Source organism: Somniosus microcephalus, chromosome 5, assembly GCF_052327205.1.
Source record: "Somniosus microcephalus isolate GS21.2 chromosome 5, FLI_Smic_1.0, whole genome shotgun sequence".
Taxonomy (NCBI): Eukaryota; Metazoa; Chordata; class Chondrichthyes; order Squaliformes; family Somniosidae; genus Somniosus; species Somniosus microcephalus.
Genome location: NC_140991.1, coordinates 192,889,524 through 192,913,686, shown reverse-complemented (window position 1 = coordinate 192,913,686; position 24,163 = coordinate 192,889,524). Strand labels below are relative to the sequence as shown.

At 47.8% G+C, this 24,163-nt stretch overlaps 1 protein-coding gene and 1 pseudogene across 1 annotated transcript in view; one reads left to right on the top strand and one right to left on the bottom strand.

Moving 5' to 3' along the window:
* The window catches only part of LOC147117496 (uncharacterized), a 118,298-nt gene extending 107,933 nt beyond the window's left edge, over positions 1 to 10,365 (top strand). Inside the window, exon 2 of the mRNA XM_085988519.1 lies at positions 6,308 to 10,365. Within this exon, the coding sequence (XP_085844645.1) occupies positions 6,323 to 8,320 (1,998 nt within the window). The 5' untranslated portion in view covers positions 6,308 to 6,322 and the 3' untranslated portion in view covers positions 8,321 to 10,365. The remainder of the gene's footprint in view (positions 1 to 6,307) is intronic.
* Positions 1 to 24,163, bottom strand: part of LOC147117495 (uncharacterized) — a 231,243-nt pseudogene that overhangs the window by 88,575 nt on the left and 118,505 nt on the right.

Here is a 24,163-nt window from a genome sequence, read left to right as displayed (position 1 = left end):
TGATAACTCTCTCTCTGACACCTTTTCATATTTAGATGATATCACGGTGTGTGGTAAATCAAGGGTGGAGCATGATTCTAATTTAGAAAGATTCCTTCAAGCTGCGGAAAAAGTTGGTTTAACTTTTAATAAAGAGAAGTGTATCTTTTCGACCACTGAGGTAAATCTACTGGGGTATATTATCTCGGGAAATAAGATTAAACCAGATCCAGAACGTTTGCGACCATTGATCGATTTACCTTATCCTACTAATTCTAAGGCTTTGCAACGAGTTGTTGGACTGTTTTCTTACTATTCTAATTGGATTGCAAACTTTTCGCAGAAGATCCGGCCCCTTATTCGGGTTATGACATATCCTCTATCATGGGAGGCCAGGACATGTTTTGATAATTTTAAAAAGGATATCTTAGGAGCAGTTGTGCATTCTATTGATGAGCAGGTTCCCTTTGTGATTGAGACGGATGCTTCTGATTTTGCAATTGGGGCTACTCTGAACCAGAATGGAAGACCTGTGGCCTTTTTCTCACGTACCTTGAACAATAGTGAAAAAAGACATTCTTCAATTGAAAAAGAGGCATATGCAATAGTAGAAGCACTGCGTAAATGGAGACATTATTTATCGGGGCGACATTTCACGTTGGTAACCGATCAAAAATCTGTGTCCTTTATGTTTGATGTTAAACATTTTGGAAAGATCAAAAATGATAAAATATTGAGGTGGAGGATTGAGTTGGCATGTTACCATTTTAATATAGTTTATCATCCGGGGAAGGATAATGTTGCTGCTGATGCACTGTCGAGGGCTTGTTGTTCTGTGCTTCACGGAGATACGCTTATTAATCTTCACAATGCCTTATGTCATCCTGGGGCTACGAGGATGATACACTTCATACGCAGTAAGAATTTGCCCTTTTCAGTTGAAGACGTCAAGCAGATGACTTCATCATGTTCTATCTGTGCTCGGTGTAAACCGAATTTCTTTAAGCCTCAACGAGCTCATCTTATAAAGGCTACTTCTCCTTTTGAACGTCTGAGCGTTGATTTTAAGGGGCCTCTTCCTTCAACGACTCAAAATCGATACATATTTACTGTTGTGGATGAGTTTTCAAGGTTTCCTTTTGCTTTTCCTTGCGCAGATGTATCAGCTGCTACAGTTATCAAATGTCTGACTCAACTTTTTGTCATCTTTGGGATGCCTGCGTATATCCATTCGGATCAGGGAAGTTCTTTTATGTCTTCCCAGTTGAAGGAATACCTTCAGAGTCGGGGAATTTCTACTAGTAGAACTACCCTGTATAACCCCCAGGGTAATGGACAGTGCGAACGATACAATGGAAAGCAGTTATGTTGGCTTTGACATCCCGGAACCTTAAGAATACACAGTGGGAAATGGTACTGCCTGATGCCCTGCATTCCATTAGATCATTGCTTTCAATGGCTACTAATGTGACCCCCCATGAAAGGCTCTTTAATTACCTGCGGAGATCTACTACGGGATATTCGGTACCTTCATGGCTTACTATGCAGGGACCTGTGCTGCTTCGACGCCATGTTAGATTGTCAAAATATGATCCTTTAGTGGAGGAGGTGGAGCTGTTGGAGGCTAATTCCCAATATGCTCATATTCGATTCCAAGATGGGAAAGAAAGTACTGTTTCAATTAAAGATTTGGCTCCTTGTGGTGGCCAGCCCTCTTCTGAGGATACTAATAATAGTCACGATTCAGATAATGTGGATGTTGTTATAGATACTACGAATATTTCCAATCCTACTGCAGATAATTATACTTCTATTAGTCAGCCTTTGATGGATGTTCATGACCATCCTAGTTTACTTCCTGATGGGATTTCCAATCCGGAAACCGTTGATAATCGGGGTATGGATAGCCTTCCTGCAGAAGATACTTCGGTGTCTCCGGGTGTGGGAGGGCAAGGAATTTCACCAAGGTTAAGAAGGTCGACACGAACAAGATATCCGGTTGACCGATTGAAAATGGACTTTTAAATTGATAGTAATGTTTTAAAATTGTTGAAATATTATATTTGTATTTTAGTTGTAAATAAATTAATTATAAATTGTAAAGGTTGTTTTAGGTTGGAGCATGTTTTAAAAGGAGGGGTGAATGTGGTGATTATTTCCTATGTTTAATAAGAAGTATTTCGATTGGTGAATGGGGTGGTTGTTCTCTGTGTTAGTAAGAAGTATTGTAATTGGTTGTTTGTTTCTACCTTGAGATATATGCTGTAAACTCATTGGTAGTGGATGTCAGGTGATTTGATGTGGCCATCTTAAATTCAGTTCTCTCCAGTCATGGTTGGAGACTGGTGTTGAAAGATGTGCTACTGGATTTTTAAAGTTAATAAAGCCTAGATTAGAAAGGCAAATCTATTCTTTATTTCAGGGGCTAGTACAGGAAAGGATGGTGATGTAGTAGTAATCCCAGGGAAAGAAGGGAAGGGGACCCTGTGCTCCATGAAGCCCAAAGAGGGTTATAACCTCGTTCTCATGGTCAGTAACACCCCAAAGGAGTTCCAGGCATTTGTGCAGGCCCACCGAGCCACATTTGCCACACACAAACGCGACTGCGGAAGGGTCAACGGGTTTGAGGTCAGCTTAGACGGGGACCCCATGGCCTGACCACAGAAACAGTATAACTTCCCCAGGGAAGCGGAGCCAGACATGGAAGCAGCCTTGTCCTCCTTAGTACAGCAGGGGGTTCTGAGACCGATAGCCACCCACGTAAACTCTCCACTGTGGCCGGTTAGAAAGCTGGACAATTCCTGGAGGGCCACGGTGGACTATCGAGTGCTCAACAGTAACATCCCAGCCTGTGCACCCACGGTAGCAGCAGTTGCCGACCTGATAGGAAGTATCCCAGCATCCGCGACCACTTTCACGGTGCTGGATATTTCCAACGGGTTTTGGTCCATCCCTTTAAGGAGGGAGGATCAGTACAAGTTTGTCTTTACATTTAAAGGGCAACAGTACACCTGGAACTGCTTGCCTCAGGGCTTCCACAACAGCCCCAGCATTTTCCATTAGTGCATGGCAAACAGTTTAAAGGATTTCAGCCAGCCCAGACAGTTGGTGCTATATGTGGTTGACCTGCTCCTGTTCACTGATTCGAGGGAGGAGCATGGCCCACTACTGGGGTACTGCAGGGACTTAATTGAAGACTATGCAGCCACAGCGGCCCCCCTGCTCCGACTCCTACACAAGGGAGTGGAGTGGGCGTAGGATGAGGGTTGCCAGGCAGCATTTGTCAGGCTCAAGAAGGACTTGCAGACCGCACCAGCTCTAGGGGCCATAGATGGGGGGAAAGAGTTTTTCCTGGAGGTAGCAGCCAGCGGGGACAGCCTGAGTGCTGTGCTGCTCCAAGAGCGGCATGGCCGGCTGAGGCTGGTGGTCTACTCCTCCAGATGCTCACGGATGTGGAGAGGAGCTACTCCAACTGTGAGAGGCACCTCTTGGCCACACATTGGGCTGTGAAAAGATTGTTGATCTTCACAGGCACCTCTCCCATCACCCTCCTCACCCATCACACACCCACCCAGATTCTCCTGGATGGGAGGATCAAGGATGGAACGGTGAGCAGTGCCCGCATTGCTCGCTGGACCCTGCTCCTCTCACAGATGGACCTCAAGGTGAAGGGTCTCTGCGAGCCAAAGCTCACAGCCAACCTGGTATATCCTGGAACAGCCCACCGGTGTTCCATTGAAGGGGTTTGGGAAGTGGACATAGGTTTACGGGCCGGGATACATCCCACAGGCTGCGAGATCTATGTGGACGGCTCCAGCACGGTATCTGCTGGTGAGCGTCTCACAGGGTGTGGAGTTTATGACCCAGCGGCAAACATTGCCCTGGCGATTAAGCTCCGCAGCACCATGAGCGCCCAGCAGGCTGAACTGTCCGCGCGGTAGTGTACGTCATTACACACCCCGAAATCTTCCCCACCCCATACACGATTTGTTCGGACAGTATGTTCACATGGAATTCGTGTACGGAGTACCTGGCCATCTGGTCCCGCCGCGGATACACCTCCGCTGACGGGCGACGCCTCACAGGGAAACCCCTGCTGGAAAAGATCCTAGCAGCAGTGGGGGAGGAAGGGGAGGTTTTCATCCACAAGGTGAAAGCCCATTCCTCCACAGAACCCTGTAGTCAAGGCAACCAGCAGGCTGACATGCTCATCAAGGAGGGTGCCCGCACAGGCACTTTCTGGGACCCATATGGGTCCAGACCTATGGCAGCAGTCAGAGGTAGGGATGGGACACAAGGGAGTGCAGGGGTAGCTTTAGCCCTGGACCTTAAGATGGTTCAAGCCCAAGATCCCGCCCTCAAGGCGGTCCTCAGTGCAGTGACTGAGGGAAAAGGGATAGAGGGTCCTTACAGCACAGCGACCCTCTCCGTGAAAGAGGGCATGCTGTTCCGGGGGGAACAGTGGGTTGTGCCGCAGCAACACCGGAGGGAATTCCTTCAACTGGCCCATGAGGGTCCAGGAGCGGGACACCCCGGGCCTGAGACCACCTGGCAATGGGTGGAACAGGCGGGATGGTGGCCAGCACTCAGGGAAGATGTCCGCGAGTTCTGCGCCGGCTGTCTGGTGTGTGCTGCTAATAACCCTGACCCCCACAAAAGGAAGGTACCTATGGGACACATCAGGAGGGTAGAGGGACCATGACAGTCGATACAAGTCGACTACATTGGGCCCTTGCCCACCGCCCAGGGAGGCTATAAGTACTGCCTAGTCCTGGTAGATGTGTTCACGAAATGGGTAGAGGCCTTCCCCTGCAGAGCAGCCACAGCTCTGGGTACTGCCAGGATCCTGGTCCGGGAGGTGTTCTCGCGGTGAGGGCTACCACAGTATGTGGAGTCCGACCAAGGGAGTCACTTCACCGGACAGAAGATGCAGAATACCCTTATGCTGCTAGGCATCGAGGGGATGTGGCACGTCGCCCACAACCCACAGTCATCAGGGATTGTGGAGAGAATGAATAGGACCCTAAAAGAAAGGTTGAGGAAGGAGACGGTGGACTTGCCTCGAAAATGGGCTGAGGTCCTACCATTGGTTCTGATGGGGATCCGGGCCAGCCAGTCAAAAAGCACGGGGCACTCCCCGTACGAGCTAATGACTGGCAGGGTTATGCGGACCCCCACCCATGTACTAGCCCCGGTGCTCATGGAAGGTCAGCTCAGAGAGGTAAACTGGGACAGGTTCATCCGAAACCTCTTCGAGCACCTTAAGCAGGCCCACGAGCAGGCGGCTGGGAATATGGGAAAGCAGCATCGGAGTAACAGATTGCTGTTAGAACCCCGAAAACACGAGTGGGAGGTAGGAGATCAGGTCATGGTGAGGAACTATGCCCGAGTAGGGAGTCTGGAACCATTATACATGGAGCCCTACAGCATTGTAGACAAGGCAAGCCCCATGGTATACACCGTTAAGATGCCTCGGCGCACCAAATGGTTCCATATTAATCACTGTAAACTGTTTAAACCCGAAAAGAGAAAACAGCCAGTTGGGGTAGGGTCTGAGGATAGAAATCCTCAGCCTGCAGCAGGAGCGAGTTCACAGACTGCACAGGCAGGCGCTATAGCTTGCTTAAGGGGAGGGGCCATCCCACCCACCAATTGGGACACTCCCCCACTCTTCTGGGCTCCAGATGAGGAGGGATCTGGGGGCGAAAACCCCGCCCCTAACCCAGGTTTAGAGGAGGAGGGACCTGAGGTCGAAGACCCCGCCCCGGATCCAGATTTGGGACCTGAGGGTGAGGACCCCCATCCAGCGGCAGGGGTGAGCCCACAGACCGCACCGGAGGGGGCAGCGGTTCGGGTTAAAGGCCCACCAGCCAAGAAAACCCCACCCACCAGAGTCCTCAGAAGGTCCCCATGGACGCCCCAGCCAAGGAAACCATGGTCACCGGCACCCCATTTTAAAGGGACAGCCTCCCGAGTTAGGGGGAAGTCCAAGGACAGGGGTCCCCAGCCAGCAGCCACAGGCTGCGAGCGACTGACAGCACAGGACAGTGTGGCCACGCCGAAGGGAGCGGTGTGCCGCAGTCCAAACAGAGATTAGCCTGGCCGCCCGGAGACTGGCGGCGGATGTACATAGTTTTACGTAAGTTTATTTTGTTAAGTTTGGGTGTTTAGTGTAAGTTTAAATAAGGTGATGGGTAGTTTTAATACAGTAGTAGTGGTATCTTTAAGAATGTTTGTATTGAGTCAAGGTCGCGAGACTCGACTATGCTTCACCCAAGCCAGAGAATCTCCTCGGGACCTGACTATATGCTCTTGTGTCTCTTTGCAGAAAGAGGATTTCAGAATGAAGGGGGGCGTACTCGTACTCACCCTGTTAGGGATGAGCTTTGGAAAGCGAGGTGACGTGGAGGACTCTCACATCTATGGGTGCTCGGGGGACAAGGCACCAGTGGTGACTGCCGGGAGCAGCGAACAAGGCATGGAGGGACCCGCCATCTACGCCCATGAGGGAAGATGGCCCGGGTGGTTAGGATCCAACTCCACCCGGTACTCCAGCCAGACTGGGTTCACCTACGGGGAGGCCTCCCTCCCCTGCCCCAGCGTACAGGTTGTGGCCTCACGGGTCAGGGTCACTGAGGGGAAACGCGTGTGCCTGACCTGCAAAGGACAGATTCCCCTGGGAAGGTGGTGGTGGCTCAGAAAGCTGAGCACAGACATGGGGGACCGTACAGCTGACTGTGAACGGATGGGGAACGACACCCACCGGATGGTCACCGGGACCCAAGAAGGGACTAGCGTATGTTGGGATAAGTGGTGGGAGTCGGAACAGGTAATCTATGTCTGTATGTGGGTGTCGAAAAGGGCCTGCCCCACAGGCATATCTATCATCTCCGCATCATGGCAGGATAAGGGGAAGGGGGTGGAATGGGATTCCCACCTACACACCTGCATAGTCCCACGTTACCCAGCCCCAGTTAAAGCCACTGAGCTAGTGGCAGGCGCCCGGAAGCCCCGGCCCACGACTCAGGCAGCAAGGACACACAGAGAGGGGTGCCCTACCACCATCAAGGGACCAGGGAATGGGCTGGTACTAGTGCCTACGGATCAGGTGCTATACCAGGGGGTTCACTATGCGGTAGCCTCCGTGATTTTAAATCTCACCGAGGTACACTTACCAGAGTGGTGTCTCAAAGAGACAGAGCAGCTATACCAGGCCCTGTTAAAGGACATGTTTAGAAAGTTTTACGAGTTCGATTTCGCTAATGTAGACAAAACCGAACTGTACACCACACACCGCGAGTACTTTGGTGATACAGGGAGACAAAGAAGGGGAGCATGGAATGATGTTTTTACTGCGTTTAACACAGGGTCCTCTGTCATCAACAGTCTGGATGACATAGAGCTACAGACCGAGATAAACGGTTTAAAAACCCAGTTAAGGAAGATACTGATGGATGAGAACAAGGTAGTAGGCTCGGAGTTACATGAGGACCAGGCCATGACGGTCCATTTAAAGAAAATTATAGCCGAGCTGGAGAAGCATGCAAAGACTGTAAATGTCCTCATAAGAGAGGACAGAAATGCTTCTGACCAGGCTGCACAGAACGAGGTATGCGTGCTGTACGGGGCATGGTTGCTGGGTGAGGGCCGCAGTAATCTGGAGGATTTAAAACAGGGTTTAGTCCCCTCCTGGATCAGCAACAAACACCTCGCAGCCCTCCATCCATTTGAGAATGCATTAAGCGCGTGCCAACTCCGGCTAGCTTCAGAGGCCTACCCAGTCCCAGTGGATTGTGGGCGGTCCAACCACACCATCATGGGAATAGTAGTAAGGATGCCAGTCATGGGTAGGACAGCCCGACCCGCACCGGTATACAGGGTAGAGAACATTGGAGTCATTCAAGTGGGTGCACACATTCATTTCACAGCGGTCCCACCTTATGTCATAAAGCGGGAGCACGCTATGACATGTGGTACCGACCTCTCGGGGTGCCGGAGCCGGGGAGCACACATAATACTGTGTCCCCGGCAGTTGAGCGCCTATTCAAAACCACAGTGCAGGTTTAAAGCTATTGGTGCAAAACCTATAAATTGTACCATGGAGGCAATGGCACAAGGCCATGTTCCCCCACAGGTAGCATATATAGGAGGTGGGACATATTGTGTCACCACAGGGGCGCCCCACTACCAGCATGGACAGCATAGCTGGTGTCTGGTAAGTGACAGCAGTTTCTGCTTTAAACCCGAGGCAGAAGTTCAAGTGGCCCAGGAACGAATTGTCCCCATTCCTGAACCCTCCACTGTTCACCTCACTGTAAAAGAGAATTTCACCAACCTGTAAAAGTACGTAGCACATTTCGGCTACGAAATTCCCCCTCTCCCAGAACACCTTACGAAGATACTCAAAGCAGTTATAGTCTCGCAGAAACATTTCTACACGTTAGAGCAGAAAACGGTAGAGGTAGGGGCTAAGATATTGGACATTGTGATCCCACCCTGGTGGGACATTTTCAATAATATACAGGTCCCTTCATGGATTAGGCTGGCTTCCCACATCCTCGTGCTGTGCCAGCGGGGGATAGTATTGTACCTAGTATGCACTCAGTGCAAGGGAAAAGGTCAAATACCAGAATTCCGAAACCAGAGGACTTGGAAGGAACATTATGTTAAGGTGGAGGGAGACACACCTGTTTGATTTTTTTTGTATTTCTGATTAAAGATTGTTGTTTTTTTGTGCTTTGTTGTTTTTAATAAAGATTTTCGACGTGTTGTTTTAATAAAGATGTATGTGTACCAAGTGGTGCAGGGGTGTTGGACCCCTCCATGCTTGGATGTGTGTGTAAACGAATGTAATTATTCTATGTATGCTTATGTACACTACATTTTTACAGAATGGGAAATGCATGTGTCGTGGGTATCTTAGATAGGTAATTACAGGGGAAGATTGACTATGGAGGGTAGGAAATTTTGCTCACCTTATCAGGATGATACTTAAAGCAAGTTTAGTATCAACAGGGGGGAGTGTAGGGTTCTCAAAATTCCCACATTCCCCAAAATTATGCATCTAGGGGCCCTGTTTGGACAAGTTATTAAAAACAGGGTACCCAAAATGGCTTCTGTAACCTCGAGACCAAAACTGACAGGATTTTAATAGCAGGGCCCTGCAAACAGGCAGGCCCAGAGACAAAACTTAAAATGCAGGAATCTGTGAAGAGAGAGGCAGACAGCTAAAGCAAACACAGAATATGCATTCATTCGCCTTGAAACAGATCAAGTTAGAATGGGCCTAAAATCGAGGCCATTAGGTTTCTGCATATTTAATCAGTAACAGCTCACAGTAGCCATCAAGTCAGGATGGGGACAATTAAGTTTTATCCATGACAAACAACCAGGACATCGAGGCCATTAGACCCGGAGACCACCACTCCAGAAGTCGTTAAAGTAAATGGCTGTAATCATTTTAAACGAGCCTGCCAAAAGTTAGACAAAGGACTGACCTGATTTGGCGTGCAGATAAGGAATGAAGAACGGGTATAATTGTAGGCCGATCAGTGGTGATCGCTCTCTTGCTCCTGCCCTCATCTTTGGCCTTGGCCTGCTGCCTCTCGTTCTCGTGCCCTGGCCTCGTGGCTGGCTCTCTTCTCGCTCCCCGCGCCGCTCAACACCAAGGACGCCCATTACACCGAGGCCAAACGCGGGAGGAGAACGGACCCGTTTTCAAAAACACACAGGACACACAGCCCACAAACGGGCAGACGAGACGAAACGAGATGAAGAATACGGTAAACCGAGAAGGGCAGCAGAAAGACGCGTTGGGGGCCAAACGCCTAGTTATAAGCTGGCGTTTGACGAGTAAACTGGCGTTTTCAAAGCATGGATAGCAGCGTCCATGACGAATAAACTGGCGTTCGAAGGATTTGTAGTAAAATCAGTTTAACAGTGTAAACCGCCAACCGAGCCCCAACCATTTTAAAACCCCGTCAGCGACTAAACCGCCCGAGGAAGAAGACCAAGACGCGACTCAATGACGATGTTAGCTGAGGAAAGGGTGGGTGCTTCGCATAAACAACTTCAGCACCGTGCCCTGAGACCACGTGGCGATGGGGTACCCCAAAGGACAGAAAGAGTGGACCTCAAAAAACAACCCAGTTAAAGCAACAGGTTTTGGATTGGTGAGCATGAATTCCTGGCCCCTCATAGCTTAAACTAGTTAGGTATAGCGGGTGGGATAAAGATAAGGGGATTGTTAATGTAATTGTTTTCCCTCGATGTGCCGTGTGTTCCCCATTCCCATATAAGTGTAATTGTTTATGCCTGTATTCATACCAGTAATTTTCATAAGGTTTTATTCTGCTTTTAATAAAATTTTGGTTTTCTTGCACCAAACCACTTGTCTACTCAATTTTCTGTATCGCCGCCTGTACCTAAGTCCGGTGTCTAGAACCCAGGGGTGTGGGAGCAATTCAAACCGCTCAAAGACAGTCAGAGTTGAAGCTGACTGGGCGAATGCCACCCCCTACAATAGACAGATTATGTGAGTGGGCAATAAAGTGGCAGATGGAGTATAATGTAGGGAAATGTGAGGTTTTTCACTTTGGTAGGAAGAACAGAAAAACAGAATATTTTTTAAATGGTGAGAAACTATTAAATGTTGGTGTTCAGAGAAATTTAGGTGCCCTCGTACAGAAAGTTAGAATGCAGATACAGCAAGCAATTAGGAATGCAAATGGCATGTTGACCTTGATTGCAAGGGGGTTGGAGTACAAGAGTAAGGAAGTCTTACTACAATTGTACAGGGCTGAGGTGAGACCACACCTGGAGTACTGTGCACAGTTTTGGTCTCCTTATCTGAGGAAGGATATACATGTCTTAGAGGTGGTGCAACGAAGGTTTACTGGATTGATACCTGGGATGAGAAGGTTGTCCTGTGAGGGGAGATTGAGCAGATTGGGCCTGTACGCTCTGGAGTTTAGAAGAATGAGAGGTGATCTCATTGAAACATATAAGATTCTGAGGGGGATTGACAGGGTAGATGCTGAGAGTTTGTTGCCAGTGGCTTGAGAATCTAGAACTAGGAGGCATTGGGCTGGATTTTCATTGGACCGTGGAGTTGGGATTGGAGGCGTGTGGGGGTTTAAAATCCCGAAATCGGGGGTCCCACAATCCCGCCCCCAACCCACCTGCATGCCAGTTTCAAAGGAGGCGGTTAACCGCCCCGCACTGGGACCCGCCGCCCCAAGGCGGGAAGGGGATTAGTGCCAATTAACTGCCTGTTAACAGGTAGTTAACAGGCAGTTTTTAGCCTAATCCCTATTTTCATTGTTGAAATGTGGGCTTACCGACGGCTCCAAACCACGCCAAGTTAGCAAGGTGGGCCGTTGGGATGAAGGGCTTGGAGGGGTCGAGATGTCCGGTGTTCAGGTGAGTGATTGGTGCATGAGTGCAGCGGTAAGTGTGTTTGGTCTGTGTAACGTGTTTAAAGAAGTTCTACTAACCTTTACTTACCTTTACAGCCTTCCTTCCTTCAGGTCTCGCAGTCCCTCATCTCACCGGCACAGAAAGCAGGATGGCCGCCAGCTGTCAAAATCTGTAGCCTCTGCTTTCTATTCCGGGGAGATCTCTAAATCATCCTGAGAGGAAGGAATTAACCTGGAGTACAGATTGTCAGTGTTTGACAGCTTCAAACAGCTGTGAAACGTTGATATTTCATCTGTCAAAAGGTCTTGACAGATGAAATTTCAATCTGTGACATCACCTGTTGCTGGGTGGCCCTTAATTGGCCTGCTGAGCCCGCTGGGCGGGCTCAACAAGGTCAATCAAGTCTAAATCGCATGGGTTGGCTAGAACTCGATGGAGGCAGGGCTACAACCCCAAACGTTGTAGTCCCACCTCCTACCCGCCTCCTCAATGAAAATCCAGCCCATTGTCTCAGGATAAGGGATCGGCCATTTAAGACTGAGATGAGGGGGCATTTCTTCACTCAGAGGGTTGTGAATCTTTGGAATTCTCTACCCCAAAGGGTTGTTGATGCTGAGTCGTTGAGTATATTCAAGGCTGAGATATATAGATTTTTGTCTCAAGGAGAATTAAGGGATATGGGGATTGGATGGGAAAGTGGAGTTGAGGTCAAAGATCAGCCATGATCTTATTGAATGGCAGAGCAGGCTCAAAGGGCCGGCCATATGGCTTACTCCTGCTCGTAACTCTTATGTTCTTACTCAATTTACATACAGTAAGGTCCCACGAAAAGCAAATGAGTTAATTTGTGTTGCTGGTGCTAGTTGAGGTAAGAATGTTGTCTAGAAGACCAGAAGAGGTCCCTGCTTTCTTTGTATAGTGTCTTGGGATCTTTTACATTCACTTGAGCAAGTGGTTTCAATTTAATATCTCATCTGAATGATAGCATCTCAAACAATGCAGTACTTCCTCAGTACTACACTATATTTTCAGCCTCGATTATAAGTTTACATTCTGGAGTGGGGTTTGAGCCCACAACCTTCTGATTCAGAGGTGAGAGTACCACCAACTGAACCAAACTGACACTGCGACACTAAGGCCGCGATTTCACCATTGGAGGTGGAATCGCGGTGGGAGTGGTCGTTGGCTGATCCCGGTCCCGCTCCTGGCTCCAACCGCTTTGCGAAAAGGATATTACGTTAATTGGGCTTTTTAAGCCCACCCTGCGTGTTACCTGGCACAATTACAAGGTGCGGGTCTGGTGACGTCACCTGATGACGCGTTTGTTGCCGGTATATTTAAAGGGGCCATGTCCCATTTGCTCTCAATTCTGTTTTAATGCTCCTGAGTGCTGGTTCAGGCAACAGTGACTGCAGATAGTCAAAGGGCTGCGCCATGTTTCAATGATGATTCCCTCTATGTTTTTGTGGAGGGAGTCAGAGGACGCAGGGAGGTTCTATTCCTTGGGAATGGATGGAAGAGACCTCCTCAGCAGACAAAGGCAACCTGGTGTGTGTTTGTTCGCACATGGCTGCAATGTAGGAAGACGTTTAATGAGCTTCTGCTTTCAGGAAAAGTATAAAAGCACAATTACCTTCATTCTGCTGTGCCTATCATCACAGCTCCATCATTCTGCATTGCCAACCCTACTCCTGCACATCCTTATTAATCCCAACATCACTTGCAACATCACCCATCCGTCTCTCCCTATGTACAGAATCACATCCCCATGTTACTATGCACCCCTCACACTCACCATCATCGTTATGCAATGACTACAACTAACAACTCAAAAGGAGGCAACTTGGTATTGGCACCCCACTCCATTATAGTCTCCCTCTAAACATCTATCCCATCCATTCTTTACACTCATTCCATCACTCTCACTCAAACTTCTCTTGTTTCCCTCATTGCAGGAAAAGAGAGCCCACAATAAGAGGGAGAAGGAGAGAACAAGAGGAGGGCCGCCATCATTGGCTGTGCTCACCAACGCTGAAGAAGCAGCTTTGGACATGACAAGAGTCGTTGACCAGCCTGAAGTGGGGGACAGAGAGAGGGGCTCATTAGAACAACCTGGTGACAGAATTATTTTCCATACATCTTGTTATAAATCTCATAATTCATCAAGAAACTACTCATGAAATAATGCTGGATGGCAAGCTGGTGGCGCTGTCCAAGGAGTATAAATACTCGGGCGTCGGCCCCAGCTTGCCAGGGACATTTTGTAAGACAAGGAACTAGTGAAGTACAACTAGACCTCCATGTTCTGAAACAAGTTGATTAAAGCCTTGCTTCATGCTCAAACCAAGTGCGTAGTGAGTTTTATTACATCACATTTTAGTTGGCATTCATGAGTGACTCATATGGGGTCTGATGTCGAGAAATTGAATGTTCATCATGTGCATAATGGGATGTGTCTGCAATCTACATATCACATGTCTTACTCATGCTGTTACTCTCCCACAGGACCATCAAGAGCACCCCCCCCCCCACGGTCCAGGAGGAAGAGCAGGAGCACTCCTCAGAGGATCCTCCAGCCTCTAAGGGAGCAGCGTCAGCAGAAATGAGCGCACCCAGCACCAGCGCAGAGACGCACACCTCGGTGGGGCCTATGCGAGATAGAGTAGCGTTGTCACCTGGTGTATCACAAGTCACAAGTGAGCAAGATCAGATGGTGGAGACAGGGACAGCAGTGGATACTCCTCGTTGGAGGCCGCAGGAGTCTCCTAGCTCTGCTGAGCTGCATGCAGACGCTGAGCCTCGGGGGCCATCCAGGAAGAAGGCGATCCTGGAGCTTCAGGAACAAGTTCAGGAGGCCTGGCAGGGTTTGCAACCACGGTGACTGCGAGTGTGCAGAGAATGGGGGAGTCCATCTCAAATATGAGCAACGCCATGGTGCACGCACTGGTAACTATAGGTTCCGCCATGGAAAGGATGGCCAGCTTCATGGAGGACATAAATCGCCAGACTCAGGAGAATATGGTAACACTTCTAAATAGATGGTCATCTATGGAGGATAATGGGCATCTATTGAGGAGAAAAACCAGAGGTTTATGGACGTCCTTGTTAGGAGGAATGCCAGTGCAGACATGGGTCCTCATGGCCCCACTGATGTGCAACAAGGTGCTCTCCATTTACTTGCTAGCAGGGAAGTGCAGGTGGCCCATGAGAGGGATGATGGTGGGAGGGGACATGGAAGTGGGGGCTCCTCTCCAAGTGATCAAACTTCCACCCCCTTGCCAACCCCTCGGTCAGAGCCCCAGATACCTGTACACAATTTCATATGTTCAGAACTGGGAATGCATGGGAGTCATTCAGCACCCATTTAAAATGAGCACTGCTTTGAAAGCCCCCTCAGCCATTTTATATAGTACTCTTAAAGTGGAGTGCTTTTATTAACTGTTAGAACTTTTGTTTGCTGAATACTCACTCATTCAGTTTAAAAATATATATAATAGCAAAATACTGTGGATGCTGGAAATCTGAAATAACAACAGAAAATGCTGGATGCACTCAACAGGCCAGGCAGCATCCGTGGAGAGAGAAACAGAGTTAACATTTCAGGTCTGGGTTTTGTTAAAATTATTGCTGTTTTTGATTGTGGCTTTGATTTAGCATTTTGGGGGTTTCTGCACTAGGCTTTCTGCAGCAGTTGGGAGTGAGGCCAAGGAATGGGGGATGGGGTGGGGGGTCGCTGCTGCAGTAGGAATTTTAAAGTGTGAATATCTCCTGGGCAGCGAGCAGCAGCATCCAGGAGTTCCATGCCCTAATTCGAGAGACTCCCGATAATCCGAGAGGGTTGGCAACTCTAGGTCTCCCAGTTCTGATGCGCTCTATCTTCGTGTTGTTGGTAATGCACCCAAAAATGGGCCATAAGCAAACTTTTACTCCATTATCTAGTTGTTTAATGTTTGTGGGACCTTACTGTACTTAAATTGGCTGCCACATTTCCCTACATTACATTTTAAAAGTACTACATTGGCTGTGAAGCAATTTGGGATGTCCTGGGGTTGTGAAAGGTGCTATATAAATGCAATTTCTTTTAAATGTAATACCCACTGGAAATGTTATGTATGCTAAGTATGGTTATCAATCTTTAACTTAGACACTGTATTATCATTGTTATAAATCCCTGGGTTAAAGTTGCCCATGTGAAGGTACGGCAAGAACTTTTAAGGACACAATGTGACTAAGAGCAGACTTTCCATAATTCTGCACCAGTATCAACTGTTGCAGACAGTGAGGCTGCGCAGTCTCCAGGCAGAAACCCCAGGAGGAAGGGGTGGAGTTGGGTTTTTCGAGCGGGAAACGGGAGCGACTGGAAGAGAAGAGGGCAGGAGCTCTGAAAAGAGGGCTCAGGAGGCAAATGGCTGCCGCATCCCGTCCCGGGCTTCCAAACTCGGCCGCTGCCCTTCGTATTAGTAGCTCTGCATCCAGAACTCAAAGTGGGATTCAGTGATCGTGAAGAGAATTCAACGAAGGGGTTCGGAGTCGTAAGTCTTGCAGACATTATACATACCATGAGCTCCAACTTAAGCGTGCCAACGAAAGAGTGCACTCGAATTTGGACACAGGGACAGATTCTCCTTTGAATCCATATAAATGGAGAATGTATGTTTATTATGTCTAGATTCATTCTAATGTATGCAAATGTCTAATTTAGGTCATTGACCCGTAATCTTCTTATACTGTCTGACGTTAAAACTATAAAGTAAGATAATTAGAATTAAGCCATTGTAGTAGTGATCTCCTTACTGGACTATAGAATACTGTCTACAACAGAGACCACATCTCACATATATCTAGAGAACCGTGAAGGGGTTACATTTTGGGGGCTCGTCTGGGATTGTGGTCTATTTATGTCAGTAAACTAACAGTATTGAATGCTCATTGCTAAGAGAGTGGTTTGTGGTTTCTACTGGGCTGTTTGAGCATAAAAGATGGATGTTATTGAGGTTGAAGCTTGGTGCAAACGGAAGCAGATAGCTACTACCCATGCCACTGTGCTGAATGGTGTTGCTAACGATGACCCTGATGATGTCTTGCTAAGGGCTCTGAATTGTGTCAAAGCCTTTGGAAAGGTTAGGATAGTTGAGCGCTGCTTGGATACAGCTACCAAGAAGCAGTTTGTGTTGATCCAGACATCAGAGAACCTGAGAGGTCATGGTTTACCTGAGGCAGTTGGGCTTTCTGAAGAGGCTGGTCCCTGGCCAGTTCAGTTTGTCCCTATTACTACTAAGGAAGAAGAACGGTTTCAGACCAAGTTGTTGTCATTTTTGAGACAAGAAGGAAAGACTGTTGCTGATGTCAAAGGTCTGATAGGTCCTTCGGCCCTGGATATGAACACTCAGTTGGTCAGTGCCATTAGTTCTCTGGTGGATAAATGCACCAATCTGCCCTTCGAGGCTCAGGGATACCGTAAGATCCGTATGTTCTCAGGAGTGAGACCAACTCCCAGTGGGGAAGAGGAGTACGACGCCTGGGCTGAGCAGACCCTGCCTCTGCTAGAGGAATGGCAGTGCAGTGACAATGTGAAGAGGCAGAGAATAGTAGAAAGCCTTAAGGGTCCTGCTGCTGACATTGTAAGATTCTTAAAGGCGCAGAACACCTCTGCTACTTCCTTTGACTACATGCAGGCTCTAGAAACTGCCTTTGGAACTACTGAAACCATTTCAGATTTGATGGTCAGATTCAGAAGCACATTCCAGTGTTAGGGAGAGAAGCTGTCCAGTTATCTGCTGAGAATAGACAAACTGCTGCATTGTATGTTACGGAAAAGGGGGATTGAGTTGCCTGAAATGAATCGGTTCCGCATTGAACAGGTTGTGCGAGGTGCATTGCTCGAAGACGTGACTGCTCTTCGCATACGCATGACCCATAAGTTGCGAGATCCACCTACCTTCACTGAGCTGCTAAGGGAAGTCAGAGAGGAGGAGGATATGCTTCAGGCCCGGAATGTAGCAAAGAGTGCTGTGATGTCCAAGCTTGTGACTCCTGTTACAGTTCCTACTCCTAAGGGTGATGTCAACCCTGAGATGGAACAGCTGAAGAAGGAAATAAATGTCATGAGAGCCGAGATGGCATATTTTCGGTCTAAGCCCAACACAGAAAGGGATGACACACGGGTGAAAAAGGTTGAACACCCTGCGAAGTCTAACAGCAAAATGAATGATTCCTCTAAAGGATATCCCCATGAAGGAGATAGACCTGGAGTCTTTTGTTATAACTGTGGAAAGGATGGACATTTCAAGCGAGAATGTAGAGGTGAGGAAAATCTAAAAAAAGTAAATGACCGTCTCATAAAACTTACCAAGAAGTCGGGAAACTGCAAAGGGGCACAGTAACGGAACGGCCTGCTGTCCCTGTAGTTAAGACACGTTCCGCTAAGTGCAATAATAGACGAGGGGATATGAAAGACATCATACCTGAAGGTTTAGTAGGGCCGAGTTCTGCTGTATCAATACAGATTGAAGGCATTTATACTAAAGCTATCCTCGACACGGGTTCTCAGGTTACCATACTGTACAGATCCTTCTATGACCGATACCTGACGCATTTGCTGTTAACCCCAATCAGTCTTCTGCAGATCTGGGGCCTTAGTCCTGCTGATTACCCATATGATAGCTATTTGTCACTGAGGTTGGAGTTCTTGGAAGCTGATGTAGGGACCACTGAGACCATTGATGCACTTGTGTTGGTTTGCCCTGACCCCATGGTGAAAGGTGAGGTTTCCATACTGGTTGGCAGTAATACACCCATAGTGAGACGACTCCTGACAAGCTGCAAAGAGCAGGGAGGTGAAAACTTCTTGAGCACCAGACACATTCACCCTGTTTTCAAAAAGGCTTTTGAGAAACTGCCTGAACTTTCTTCCGACGTAGATGATAACAAAGGAACCAACGCCTCCAACGTAGTTGAAGGAACTGAAGACCGGGTATCCGAAATAAGGAGCTCACAGCGAGTTAAGAAGGTTCCTGAAAGATTGACATACAGTACACTAGGAGTGCCAAGTGTAATGATAGCCCCTACGGTTCGATATGTTACCTCCCTTTATACATGGTTGGGAAGCATGCAACCCCTTATGTGTAAAGTTCATTAGTCATGGGGACATGCCTATATTTGGTAGGGGGGAGTGTAATACCCACTGGAAATGTTATGTACGCTAAGTATGGTTATCAATCTTTAACTTAGACACTGTATTATCATTGTTATAAATCCCTGGGTTAAAGTTGCCCATGTGAAGGTACGGCAAGAACTTTTAAGGACACTGTGACTAAGAGCAGACTTTCCATAATTCTGCACCAGTATCAACTGTTGCAGACAGTGAGGCTGCACAGTCTCCAGGCAGAAACCCCAGGAGGAAGGGGTGGAGTTGGGTTTTTTGAGCGGGAAACGGGAGCGACTGGAAGAGAAGAGGGCAGGAGCTCTGAAAAGAGGGCTCAGGAGGCAAATGGCTGCCGCATCCCGTCCCGGGCTTCCAAACTCGGCCGCTGCCCTTCGTATTAGTAGCTCTGCATCCAGAACTCAAAGTGGGATTCAGTAATCATGAAGAGAATTCAACGAAGGGGTTCGGAGTCGTAAGTCTTGCAGACATTATACATACCATGAGCTCCAACTTAAGCGCGCCAACGAAAGAGTGCACTCGAATTTGGACACAGGGACAGATTCTCCTTTGAATCCATATAAATGGAGAATGTATGTTTATTATGTCTAGATTCATTCTAATGTATGCAAATGTCTAATTTAGGTCATTGACCCGTAATCTTCTTATACTGTCTGACGTTAAAACTATAAAGTAAGATAATTAGAATTAAGCCATTGTAGTAGTGATCTCCTTACTGGACTATAGAATACTGTCTACAACAGAGACCACATCTCACATATATCTAGAGAACTGTGAAGGGGTTACATAAAATAATGCACATTAGATGCAAATATGACAGTACATTCATCTACTACAGCTTTCTTGGACTTACTGCGATATATGCTGCTGCATTGTAGAGAAATGTCAGTTGAAACAGTGCAATTTTTCACTGTCTTTTTACAGCAACATTCCCTCAGTATCTTGAAATGCTTGCTGGGAATAATAACATTACAATGGAAGCTGTATGAATTTTTTTTTAAAGTCCCTAGTGGGAGACATTATCCAAAGTACTTAGATAATTGTAGAGAATTTTGCAACTACCCTGTATTAGGTTTTCCCATTGTGCATTGGCTGACAGTAGTGCACTGCATTGCTCCTCGGTGCTCCAAAGTCATATTTTCTCCATTAAAAGTGGAAAGTTTAATGTATAATTTAGTACTGTGTTTTCATTGCATAGATTTATTCTGGATAATTAACATAAAACATACATGAGCCATTTTTATGTTCTGATTGTTTTATCCCCCGCCTTCCTTTTCTAGGTGTTACAAAATATATTCTGATTTTGTAATACATAAGCCACAAGTTAAGATTTCACTTTACCACCAATATTAGAGGCGATACACACTTTAATAATTAAAAACTGGAAAGGGGAAAATTAATTTGTGTTTATCTGTGACATAGCTGCTCAATATTTTCCAAAAGCTGTTCTGTTTTTCAGCTGCATTGCAAAAAGAACGATGTTTAGGAGATTTGCATAGTTTGTGTAGTCAATGGCATGCCACTCCTAAAGATTCATTTTTCATTTTGCCTTGAATATTTTACCCTGTTTTGGTAATTGAAAGAAAGAACTTGAATTTATATAGCGCCTTTTCACGACCTCAGGATGTCCCAAAGCGATTTATAGCCAATGAGGTATTTACTTTCCAGCTATAGAGCCATTCTTCTATTGATAAACATAGCACTATATCAGTTTGGTGTTGGGTGCTCTGCAAATAAAATTCTTTAGTAATTGAGATAAATACAGTGATTAATAATTGTTAACTTAAAAAATGCAATAATGTACCAAAATTAAACTCATTTTAAATAAAACCAATCTTGGATTTTAAGTTCCAGACATAAGTTACGAACAAAAGAATAATAAAAATCCTTAGATTTACATCTTTGTGGGTATGTATACACCCTTTGTGAACTTAATTTAAATTGGAGCATTCACATTCACGTTCACAAGTGATGGACTAAACTGACAGTTGGGCTATAAATTGGCCTCCTTTGCGCCTCCCGTTATCGCTACCAGGGTGCTAACGACTTACTGACCGGGCGAGGTGAAAGAAACGACTTCTGCGAAAATCAATGGGGGGGTAGTGCCGGTGGTAAAACTTACCGGCTCGATCTTCTGCACCCTGGAGATCATGACGTCATCCGGTGCGCATCGCCCCTTTACCGCCCCGGATCCTAAATTTGTTTCCGCCCTCTGCAGCTTCGCCGGGTGTAAGCAACAGCAGCTGCAGGAGGCGTTGCGACCTCGGCCAGCTGCTTGGGGAGCGGTAATTAAAGGGATTGGTGGTCAAGTAGGCCAAAATAATTTTCTCACCCCTTTGTACTGTATTTTTTAATTTTTCAGTGCCACGATTGATCAGCACTGCACTCTCTTAGAGTGTTTGGGGCTGCTCCTTGCAGATCGCGGGTGCTGTCGCCAACCCATCTCAAGCCTTACCTTTAACTGCTGTGAGCATTGGCCCTTCCCTTTAATGGAGGGAAGAAGCCTGCGAATCTGTCAGCGCTGCACAGAACATTGATCAGCGCCCTGCCAATACCGCCCCCCTCACTCCCTTTAGTGCTCTAAGGTGAATTGTAGCGCTTGATTTAGCGCTCCACTTCCCTCTTAGAGTGCTACAACTGAATTTCGCAGGAGCCTCTCATCATTAGCGCCTGGTGATAATTTTTACGCTTCAGAAGTTTTAGCGGCCCAAATGCGACTATAATTAATTTCTCCCCCATAATACTTTGAAAACAAATTGGCATGGACAACATTTGCCAAGCATGTTATGTCATGCAGATGACTTTCCTTTCAGGTATTATTAGCCGTGTTGGCTTATTGTTCTACACTCACAAGTCATTAGTATGAGTCTTAGCTGAAAAGTTCTGCAAAGAATCATTACCCATTTAATGGAATACAAATATCTTCCCTCAAGGACTGTATTATAAAGAGAACAGTATTTCACAGTTGCTGACACCTGGCATTTCTAGTTATGAAACTGCCATGAGTTGAAAAATAAGATTGTAAGAAAAATAACATAATTGGTGAATTTATGGGGTCAATTTTAATTCCCCCTGCCTGGCAGAAACCAGGTGGGAGAGCAGTTAAAATGGAGTGGGGGTGGGGACTTACCACCTCCTTTCCCGCCATGATCTGGCCAACTAATTTTAAAGTGAGTTTTAAATATGCAGATTGAGCTCCGATGACATCATTTATGCTATTTTAAACTGAAGCATGAGTGGGGGGTGCGGGTGGCGGCGGGGGGGGGTGGTGGGGGGGAGGGTTGCGGGGGGTGGTGGGGGCAGCATGTTGGCTTGCCTGCCAGACCAAACCTGCAGGAAACAGCAGCCAGGGCAAGAAGAGATCCAGGAAGGTAAAAAAAAAGTTTTATTTCTTGTGGCCCTCCGAGCTCCACAAAGAAACTTTGAGCCCCCTGTGCCATGGGCTTCTCCCCCTCCCCTGACCGGGATTCCCCTTCAATGGACTTACCTTGTGCTGGGGACAGTACCTGTAGATTTCCAGTGGTGGCTTCCTGCCACTCGATTTAACTGCTGGGCAGCCGCTTTCCACGTCTTACCAGCCATTTTGATCGGGAAGTCATCAAGCGGCATGTTAATGAGGCCCGGCCATTAAAATCGGCCGAGCCTCCCTTCTAGTGCTCCTGGATGGGCTGGCTGCAACTTTGCCGTGTTCCCACCCAGGATTTAAAATCCAGCATGGAAGTATTAACTACATCTGTAATAACCTAGAAATTGGATGTGGCCCGAAAACAGGCGGTGTCATGTCCCCGCGCTATTTAGCTGCGCCGGTTCAAAGTGGTCCAGGTAGCACGCAAAATTCTTGCTGAGTGCTCAGTTACATGATTATAGTGCTGATCTCAGCACTAAACCCACTGCTCATTGTCTTACCGCTCAACAGGTGAACCAATATTGGGTACAGTCTAGTGGTCAGTAATGTTTGGCCTAGGCTTTCTCCACTGCTTAAAGGGGAGGTGTTTGATGCAGCAACACCTTATTGTCATTGTATTTGGAGCTCTACTTGGATTCACAACTGAACTTGCAAGAGATAGCTGAGCGCCAGCAGAAGGAAAGAGCCCGACGGTTCTCAGATACTGCTCTGGAGGCACTGGTGGTGGCCGTGGAGAGGAGGCGGGCGGGGTTGGGGGTGGTGGTGGAGAGCAGGGTGGGGGTGGGGGAGGGGGTGGGAGTGAGCCACAATACAGACCATGAGCCAACTGGAGGAGAGAGTGCTCGACATCATTGGAGGGCAAGTCACTGAGCCTGTGGCAACGCGTGAAGTTGAAGCCCTTTGGGACAATAACAGTATGCTTATTCCTAATCCTTCTTCTCACATACCACATCCCCCTCATCCCACAATCTCTTCTCACTTACAAGCTGCTGATGGTGTATGTAAGGATGTCTTTCTTTCCACCCCCACCGCCCCCCACCATAACCCAACTCTTGTGCCTTTCTGTTTTCAGATGACCAAGATCTGTCAGCCGCAGAACTTGTCCCCAAAGTCATGGAGGAGAATGAAGGAGAAAAAGAAGGCACACCATCACTGCATCTGACACTCACAGACACCAGCTCAGAAACTGGCACAGTGCAAAATTTAGAGGGTAGTGTTGATGCAGGATCTGCATGTGGTAAGGCACTGGGCACAAGTGTGCTGCAGCAAGGCTAGGGAGAAAGGGTAGCTTGGGGGCCAGCTCCCCAGAGGGCAAGTTCGTGTGCGAGTTCTACAGCACAGGACTCGGATGAGGACCTCGATGAGGCAGCCTTCAGAGAAGGATGATGGAGATGCACACCGAATTGCTAGGTGCAATGGCAAGCCTGCCAGAGAGACTCTTGGCAATGTCAAGGAGCATGGAGGAGTCCGGCTCCAACATTGGATGGTGCCATGCGCAGAGCTTGGAGCCCATGATTTCCAGGCTGGAAATGATGGAGAACTCCAAGCCGACCCAGACGTGATGCTACGGCTGATGAGCAATGTTGCAGCTGCCATTGTAGCACAGGTGAAAGCGACCCAACGTCCCAGTGCTGCAGTGGAAGCGCAGACCGCTCTCCTGCAGTCTCAGCTTGCTGCCATGCAAGCTCAGACTGCTGCCATCGTGGCTGGGTTTACTAGTGTCGAAAGGGGCTTGCAGGGTGTTGCAGCGGGTCAGCAATCTGTCCTCCAACAGATTGCTAGGAATGATGAGGTGCCGCCCCAGGGAAATTGCAGTGGGTCTGTGGAGCAGAAACCTGCTGTCCTCTCTCAGGGGATCTGGGGTTTCATTCACTGGAATGGGATTCTGATGAGGCGTTCACAGACAGCCCGTGCTGAAAGGGGATTTTCTGCCTGCCTCCTCCCTCTTCATCATCCTTCTCTTTCTCTTCCTCTTCCTCGTGCTCCTTTTCCTCCTCCTCCTCCTCTCCTTTGTCCTCTTCTTGAGGTGGTCTAGCAAACCCTGCTGGCAAGAGCAGGAGGACAGCATTCCTACTCTCACCACTGCCACTCCGCCATTGCCCTTGCTGCTGCCTGTCAGCCAGCCTGCCCAGATTGCCGCCAGCCTTCCACCAGCTATGCTGCAGTCACTGGGGGTGCACTGCGTAGGAGCACCAGAT